This window comes from Ascaphus truei, chromosome 14, assembly GCF_040206685.1.
Source record: "Ascaphus truei isolate aAscTru1 chromosome 14, aAscTru1.hap1, whole genome shotgun sequence".
In the NCBI taxonomy this organism is placed as follows: Eukaryota; Metazoa; Chordata; class Amphibia; order Anura; family Ascaphidae; genus Ascaphus; species Ascaphus truei.
The window spans coordinates 54,629,265-54,638,899 of record NC_134496.1 but is presented as its reverse complement, the minus strand read 5'-3'; the positions used below and the strand labels follow the sequence as shown (position 1 = coordinate 54,638,899).

Sequence of the window (9,635 nt, the reverse complement as noted above, 5' to 3'; positions counted from 1 at the left end):
AACTTTAACTCATTTCACTGTTTTCTTTGAACTAAAATGAATTCCTCAATATACAAAAATGCAATAAAACCCATTTTTTTGCAGAGAAAACGTGTCCTTCTGTGGTGCGGGGACTCTGCCATCACACGGGGTAACTCGCTAATCCGTATGCTTTATAATTCCATGTTTAACATCAACGGCTGGATATATCTTATTATTCTTTGCGCGATTGTCGGTAGCACAAAGTGTGACATTGGGAACGCCCGGCACGGACGCCTTCTCCCAGGCGCGGGCTGCGTGCTGCTGCAGTGTCTAATGATGTGAAACAAATGTTCGTGTTGGTGTTAACACCTGTAGAGCAGATCTCACTGCTGTTATAATCAGCTGGTCACACAGAATAAACTCCTCCACCTATCCAGCAGTGAGAGCTGAGAAACGGACACGCTCAGGGTTCCTAATAGGATTGTCGCACTCGTAATGAGGTCGGAAACCATGTGCTCCCTTTTCCTGAACCCCGTAACTGGAATGGTTTATTTTGCGTTTCCTCAGGTAACAATATGTATATATTATCCGTGCTTTCAAATATTTTCTTCTAAAACCAAAGGCAATGGTTTGCGGTGGGATTATTTTTTGCATAGTTTGATCTGTTTTATGGTCTCTTGGTTATTATTTAGGTTTAGCGCTATACAGGAAATATATATATATATACATATATATATATATACTGTATATATATATACCCCATATAGGAAATATAGGCACACAAAGTCAATATATAGTAACACGATTCCATTTCTTCTATTTCTCCGTTCATGACATTTTGCAGACAGTGTGTGCTCCATAGAACTTACAATCTAATTTTGAGACGCAGGGAGATCAAATGACTTCCCCAAGGTCACAAAGACACGGGGTTTTCGGTCCCCGCTGAGCTACGCCTGCTGGCAATAACCCAAATGTTGCAGTAAATGGACAGAAAAGCTTACAGATGTAATAGTGCGTGAGTGTTATACACAGGCAGTTGCTATGAGGAGAAATGGCGTTCTCCCATACTGTAACACAAGGTGAAGAAAGTGCAGAGATTGCTGTGTGCTGAGAGTTTACATCTCACCGTCGTTATAATGAGACGTTTGGGTGAGAGACGGCCTGCGCTAAGTGCTTGTCTGTTGCAGGAGCAGTTGATACAAAGTGTTTCAAACCTCTCTGTATTGATTCGCTTTATTTAATTCCACTTCTCATATGTTCTTGACACTTTGGCCTACAGTATATTTATTAAAGGTTCAAAATAGAACTTTGACGTAATTAAGAACTGGGCATTGCAGCAATAATGTTACACTGGCCGCTGTATTTAATAAGAATAATGTATTCATAAATTGTTACTGATGTTCATCTCATTGCATAAATGAAAACGGAGATAATTCAGCGTTAATCCGCTGTGATGATACAAATAAACAATAACACCTAGAAATCTGCATTAATCAGCGCTAACGATGCACGTGTGGGATAAGGGAGAGATAGCACACTTTTCTACTATAGGGTTATGTAATAGGATTTCTTACAATGACACTATGGCAGAACATTTTTAACCCCTTTAATGCCTAGAGGTCCTAATTAAGTACTTATTTACTCTGCGCTAATGCATTGCAAAGGAATGTTTGTATTTTGAAATAATTTTTAAATAAATTGAAATTTAGTATTTTGCTTGATGCTTCCAACTTTCTTTGTAATATCGTCTTGGACAGAAGATCTTATATACGGATCTGATATCTCTTCTGACCGGGGACATAGTTCTGTTACAGATTTTTGTGCATTTTCCCCATAGAATCCTTTTCATGCTGTAAAATCCGCATATGGATTTGGTCACATTTAATCCGCGCGGATTCATCAAAAAGCGACAGTGGTTATAATCCGTGGACGGATTTATAGAATCCAATTCGCGGATTCAGCAAATCGTTGGCAGATTCTTACAAATCCAGCAGCGGATTGCGGTGTCCTCGCGGTCACAGATGCAGCCAGTTGGTTTATTGGGATGAACACAGCGGGGGTCCCGGCTTCTGAATGGGACTCGCGCGGTGTGAATCCTACCGGGCTGCATCAGTCTGAAAGAGACGCAGTGAGAGGAGACAGAATCAGTCACTCCCTCTGCGCCTCTAACAGGCGATTGCGCTGCTTTTATTTCAGTAACATAGTATTGAAGCAGGGGGTCTCCAGAGCTGAACCGCATTAATTTCAGCCCCGAGGACCCCCTGCTTCCCGAGTTACAGACCCTGGTATAGGGTGCCGGTATCTCCGTAAAGTTTAAATATCCCGGTCACATGACACAGGAGAATTAAACCTGCAGAGCCATACCGGCACCCCATACCGGCACCCCATACCAGCACCCCATACCAGCACCCCATACCAGCACCCCATACCGGGGCCTGTAACTCGAATCCTATGTTATTAAAATAAAATAAAAGCAGGGCGTTAATAAAAAAAATCCGCCAAACGCAAATTGCCCTTTTTGGGAGTGATCCGCTGAAATCCGCAGACCAAAGAACCGGCCGATCCGCTGCGGATCCAAGTCCACCGAAACGTTTTACCCATCTCCACTCCGATGCCCATCTCCACTCTGACGCCCATCTCCACTCCGACGCCCATCTCCACTCCGAAGCCCATCTCCACTACGACGCCCGTCTCCACTCCGACGCCCGTCTCCACTCCGACACCCGTCTCCACTCCGACGCCCATCTCCACTACGACGCCCATCTCCACTCCGACGCCCGTCTCCACTCCGACACCCGTCTCCACTCCGACACCCGTCGACCTCTTCTGTCAATTCCACAAGTCGTTCTCTGCATTTGGTATAGCGGTTAACCTCCGGCTCACATTCAGATATTGGCTTCTGAATTGTTCTTTTTTGCGAAGGAACTCAGAGTAGGTTTTTTCATGACTTACCCACGCCTCGAGTGGGACCCCTCTCCCATTCCCATGCCTCGAGTGGGACCCCTCTTCCATTCCCACGCCTCGAGCTGGACCCTTCTCCAATTCCAAAAAAACACACCATAAAACTTTATAGGAGAAATTAACGGCCACAGCGTTTATTTATAACAACAGATAAATATTCCATATTTATCCCCAACTAGGGACCCAGCCAGATTGCTCCACCCAAATCTACAAAAGCTTGGGGGAAACCCTCAGCTCTTCTAGCCAGTCTGGACCTTAGTCTGATACACAGAGCCCCCATCAGAAGATCTCTACCACAGCAACCGAGCCCTGCCTGGAATGGCACCACCTTCCCCAACTAAAATACTTCCGAGGTCTGCGATCTTCACCAGGAGCCGGTACTGACTAAGTCGCCCTCCCAGAGTAACGTTACTCCCGCCAACACATACCACAAGCTGCGACAAAACAAAGCAAAACCCCGACCTTTCCTTCCAGTGCCGACATCCTTCCTGCCGAGAAAACAGGGTGGGCGGGGGGGACTTTGCTCCAGAAGATCCTAGAAGAGGAAGCTAGGATTTCTCCGCCTTGCCTTAGGTACCCCTTCCTAAACCCCTACCCCTGGCCTGACATCACAGCACCTTAAGCGAGGTACCCCTCGGCCTTCCGCCGTGCCGCGCCCTCCTAACAAGTCCAGACTCCCTTTGTCCGCAGTCATCTCGTCCAACGTGCAACAGAAACACCCTACAAATAAGACACAGCAAGCGTAACATCCATATGTGCAAATATTAAGCCTTTAGTGGCCCAAGAAGCTATATATGAATATGTTTTGCAATGTTAATATGATGTATTTTGCTTGTGTCTATAGTATCAATTATGTACAGGGATAATAGGCCCAATATCAGCCTGGGGTAGCTGAGTAAGTGACACAAATTGGCAATATGGTTTGGCATTAATCCAATAGTGCCAGGAATCAGACTTTAGTGATTAGAGAGAGAATCAGTCATTTGGCGATAATTATTCCCTTGCATGGAGTGCTACAAATAAAGCGGAGATTTAGCTGCGGCAGAAAACACCCCTTATCACTGGATATTTGGCTTTAGTGAAAAGATTGATAAATAACTTTGGCGTTAAACATCGCAACAATTTTTTCTTTGCTCATACTTGTGAATTTAAGCCTTTGTATAATTTATTTTGAAACCTCAGGAAAATACACTGACGTTCTCGCCTTACGACAGAAGAAAAGGACCTGCCAGGTCTCACAAGTTCTTGTTCAAAGTCTCTGAATAACTCTGGGTTTAATAAATATCAGTAGGTCCTATCACTTGGGTTTTGCTTATAAAACAATTTTCATGTTTTGGTCTTGCACTCGACTGGATTTGGATTTTTTTTAACTCTAAATAAACTGGAAATGCTTTTAAGGATTTTCCTAATTTTCTAACCTTTTTACAAAACTTTGAATGCTTTTCCGTTCGCAAATTGAAAAGTATATCCAGTTTATTGTAAATATTTGTTTTAAATGAACACATTTGAGGATGAGCTTTACTTGCGTTTTGACTCAAATTTCATTTGGATTCAAAAGTTTGTGAACAAACCACAATCTACCCAAGCTCAATGTTTAACTCTGTAACTGCACTATAAGAACAGACAGCTGCATATGGAGAGGGGAAACCGTACACTTCATATATACAAGCGTAACAAATATTACATTCTAGGAAAAAGGAAGGAAGTGGGAAAAACACATGCAATCCTTTTATTCCTGTTCTTACTAATTGTTTTCCTGATAAACTGCTTACAGGACCATTTATCAAGGTTTGTGTTAACGTGTTCATTATAGATTTTAGCACATGGCGTGTTATTATTGGTAAGAACCATTCCCCTTTGGTTATTGAGTTTATGAGAGTTTGTGCATTTCGAAGACTAATGTTTAGGATAAGTTCTGGGTTTGCTAGGTAGACGATTCACTTCTTGGACAGTTTTAGCCTATAAATGGGGTTAGATCATATATTTAAAGAGAAGGCTACAGATAACACTTTGTTGAAAGGCTTCCTCATGTCTAAGACTTTCATCTCATTTCTTCCCCTCTCTTCCTCCTTCTATAGCATCTTGTAACGTGATTTCTGACTTTTCCCATACAATGTGTTTCAGCCGACTTCCTCCAGTCCCGCCTGTGAAGTGAGTGACATGTAAGTGCTGCTTATCTTGTGTTACATTGTAGTGTGTGATATCATTACGTTCACTTATCTAACCTGATTCTTTTGTTAAACTTTTAGGTGTGTCAGTTATGAACAGCAGCCCTTGAATGTATGGTATTTATGGTGAGTATAAAAGGAGACTGCTATAAGGGCTATTAAACATATAGGAGGCTATGCACCAAGATCATATCGGATTTGTTTTGTACGTCCACATTTTAGTGCTAAAAAGTATTAGAAACCTCCATATAATGAGTCGTACCTCCATATAATGTGTCGTATTTTGGAAGGCTTCATACACTTACATAGTTACATAGTTACATGGTTATATAGTTACATAGTAGATGAGGTTGAAAAAAGATATAGGTCCACCCAGTTCAACCTATGCTAAATTTAGACAACAGATACTTTATCCTATATCTATATTTACTTATTGATCCAGAGGAAGGCAAACAAAAAAACCCCAGTGACATATCATTGTTTGAATGAATTTTGTCTCATTGCATCATGTTACATACTATACCTAATTTTATTTAAAGCAGAATGGTGTATTTTCTTTTATTTATAATGTATTAGTAAATATAAATGATTAGTGTAATATTATTTGGAATAGTTATTCTGTGGAAATTATACATTTTATTAATTATCCCTGCTGCGTCAAATACATTTGGGGTTGATACATCGCTGCTTCAGTACGTGTGACCTGTTAGGGTTTGCGACAGGTTCAACTTGGGACGATTTTGGGCGACATGGAGAAATGTAAGGTGACTACACAGGTGTCATACGTGTAATTTAAACTAAGATGTCTGGGCGCATATTTTGCTCACATTTGCGCCGCTTAGTACGCAGGCCTCGCACGGATCGCGCTGGAGCGATTGCATTTAGCAGTTCTGTTCCTCACCTGTCTGAAATGAATCATTATTACTTTTATTTGGCCCAAGTTTGTCAAATCAAAAATGAGAGACTGTCTGTATATTTTTACGCTTGTATTTTTCATTTTAATTGGATTTCGATATAATATCTGGATAATGCGTATAAACGATGAAGATTACTGTAGCTCTCAGCTTGTCAATGTAATCTTGTGTTAGTTAATTAAAAAGGTATCCCCCGCAGGAAGCATTGTTATTATGCATTATCTTACTAGAAATAAAAGCAGCACGTTGACTAAATAATCTGGTGTCGCCACTTTTCCTACCCAGGATCCTACCCATATAAATACGCCCTCTGCGTCCTGCGTTCTCCAGGGAGTCCCAGGCCCTTTGGCCCTGATTCCCATGGGACGCGGGTGTCGCAGGATGGTAGGAATATGTCTGCATATCCAGGGAGGACAGGATTATGGCAAACATTCAATCCTACAAGATTGAAACCCTTTTAGTAATCACTCTAGGCTACAGCTGAATTACCAGGCCTGAATGAGCTGATCCAGCATTGCTGCTCCTCTGCAATGAGGTATAGTAATGTATTAGAGAGCTCAGTGTGAGGAGGGCTGAGATATTGGGAAGTTTTCTGATGCCAGAATATATCTGCAGCTCAATAAATAGCAAAACAAAACTCTAGGCAGCGGCTGTGTTATATCACCTCGTAACCGGACCATTTAACTCCTAAAAACAGCATGTTTGACACAAGGTAATCAGGGGTTTGAACCTTTGGATATTTACGTAGATAACTCAGTGTTTGCTAGGACAATCACCCTGAGAATGTAGGGAAAGGGATGTGCATCAAATGCTGAGATTTGTCAGGATTATAGTATCTGAAGTAACTATCAGGGATTAGTGAGGCGTAAAAAGGACAGCGCTGAGCACACTGCAGGAGGCAGGCATGGGCTTTGTGGGAGAATATAATTGGAATTTAAAGAGCACAGATGTGGAGAAGCCATAGTTACAGAAGCCCTAAAGTACAATGTATAGAACTTGTGAATTTAGAAATATAATAACTGAACATTAAAAAGTGCAAAATAAATCAGCAACCACGAAAGCAGCCGTGTGACCCCAGAACCCGCCCTGAGACGGTAGATAAAGGGTTTGGGGTAGGATCTCAGACAAGTGGTTTATACATTTTTATTTAACCGCCTGTATAGAGGAGTGAATTGGACGCAGCGCCCCCTGCATGGGACGGGCTGCATTACAGGGTGACTATTTGCTGTTTCAGGGTCTTCCTGCTGCTCTTGCTGCTCCTGGTTTTGCGTTGTGTGGTAACCTGCTGCCTGCAGTGCTGGATTAAGAGGTGCTCGGCACATCCTCCCAGACGCACGGTCACGGTGGTGACACTGAGCAGCTCTGATTCTATATATGGTAAATGCAGGGATACCTGGGGGGGGGGGGTATCTCTAGTCTGTAGGGGCTTCTCCATGATGTCATTATACTCACAAGCAATTTACCGCTGGAGAAGTAATCAGTACCTGTCAGATAACTATTAAAGAGGGGTGATTTATCCTAGGAGTGAGTAATATTGTCACCCAGATAAGGACGCGCCTCCTGGGGAGTGAGGTCGGCATGGAGTGAGGTCGCATGGAGTGAGACCGGCAGGGAGTGAGGTCGCATGGAGTGAGACCGGCAGGGAGTGAGGTCGCATGGAGTGAGACCGGCAGGGAGTGAGGCCGGCAGGGAGTGAGGCCGGCAGGGAGTGAGGTCGCATGGAGTGAGACCGGCAGGGAGTGAGGTCGCATGGAGTGAGACCGGCAGGGAGTGAGGTCGCATGGAGTGAGACCGGCAGGGAGTGAGGTCGCATGGAGTGAGACCGGCAGGGAGTGAGGCCGGCAGGGAGTGAGGTCGCATGGAGAGATGCACAGAGCACTTTGTGTTCCAAGGTTAACCAGTTAGCTGCTGCTGCCGTGTAAATACCAGTAACTGTGACTTGCGGGTTAAGTTATTGCACCAGTACAGGAGCTTACATCACCTTCTTCTGAAATATGCCTTCATGTAAAATCAACATTCCATTAGCCGCAAAAAATAGAAGTTTCATTATACTGTAATCTGAGAAATCTAGCACTAAAAACAGGCAGATACAGAGCTCAAGTTCACAAATAAGACCAGCCACACCCGATACGGAAATGCTTTTTCCCCTTTTGTTTATCTTCAGGAGCACGGCCTGTTTGTGGACTGGAAGAATGACTGGGTTTTCCATGCTGTTCCTGTTTTTCTTTGCACGATTTGAGTTCTTCTAAAACCCATTGGGGCTTCCAAGTCATTCTGAGAAAAGTGTAGACCTTATATACCCTACTATCCCAGCAGGGGGCACTCATCATCTTTATTAAGAACAGATCTTTCTTCCATCTACAAGGAATAATGTTTCTTTTTCCCCCCCCCAGTAACTGAATCATCTCAGTGTCCACACTCCCTACCGGGGATTCCGCCTCTGGGACCCGAGGCATCTTCTGCACCCTCTGCCGTCCGCCTCGGGGGACTGCAGCCAGGAGCTCCACCTTCGTACGAAGAACTGTTCAAGACAAGCAAATTGTAATAAAAATGTGTATTCTCAATATGGGACTATTACATGTAGTATGCAGTTTATCCACAAACCCAGCCTGTAGGTGTAAGACCGCACAATGACACACACAAACGCCCGGTTAGGATGAGACCTCTCAGAAGCGAATTGCGGTTACGCAGAATTGCGGCCGGCTTTCAGTATGACTAAAGCGAGATGAATGTGGATCCGTCCGCTCCTTTTGCTCCGCGGATTTCCACAGCCGGGGGACGGATTTGTAGAGTCTAATTGGATTCTAAAAATCCGTCCACGCATTGTATCCAATGTCGGATTTTTACACCGCAAAATGGAGTTTGGGGGGTAACATCAGCGAGAATCCGGGACATTTCAGCGGATCTGCAGACCCTTTTCCATGCGCGTCTTATAGAGCGTCATCTCTACCTTACTTTTCTTTATCATTTCTTTTTGAGAAACAGTCCAGGAAACCAGTCTTGTTCTCATCGGAATTCCCTGTATCAGCAGCTCTGTATAAGGCTTCCACACTGGCTGTTGACACTAACTTGCCATTAAGGATTAACTGTGCTGCAATCTGCACTTAGTGGTAGGAACACTGTCTTCGAAGTAGGTGTCCAGTCTAAATACCAGTGTCAGTTCTTCTTGTGACCTTGAGAAAGTCAATTTATCTCTCTGTGCTTCAAGCACCAAAAATTAGATTGTCAGCTCTTCGGCTCTGTGAACTCACTGTGCTTGCTGCATTCTTTGAACGGCGCTGTGTGCACTGTCAGTGTCATATATAAAACATATATTAGTACTATTTTTAGTCCTAATTTGAGAAGTTTGAAGATTTGGGCTTAAACTAAACTGTTACAGCACTCAGCTTAATCTCCTTACAACGTGTGTGAAGTAACTGATGTTACTGATGTGTATCTAAAGCATTAAATAAGCAATACAAGTAACACAAGAAAAATTATTATATATATATATATATATATTAATTAGAAAAATAAAATTGGTAACTGCGAGTATATCAATATATAGGCCATGCAGTTGCGTTCTCCTACAGTAGAACCCCAACCCTCTCTAATAGCGTGTCTGAGATCAGATGCATTGTAAGGAACCCCA

General features: G+C 43.2%; 1 protein-coding gene across 1 annotated transcript; it reads left to right on the top strand.

Annotated features, from left to right (window-relative positions):
• Positions 1 to 366: 366 nt before the first annotated feature.
• Positions 367 to 8,568, top strand: TMEM207 (transmembrane protein 207). Its single transcript, XM_075569464.1, has 5 exons — positions 367 to 528; positions 5,047 to 5,084; positions 5,172 to 5,216; positions 7,239 to 7,381; positions 8,398 to 8,568. Exons 1-5 carry the CDS (start codon positions 457 to 459, stop codon positions 8,547 to 8,549), a joined length of 450 nt encoding a protein of 149 aa, XP_075425579.1. The 5' UTR covers positions 367 to 456; the 3' UTR covers positions 8,550 to 8,568.
• Positions 8,569 to 9,635: the final 1,067 nt, after the last annotated feature.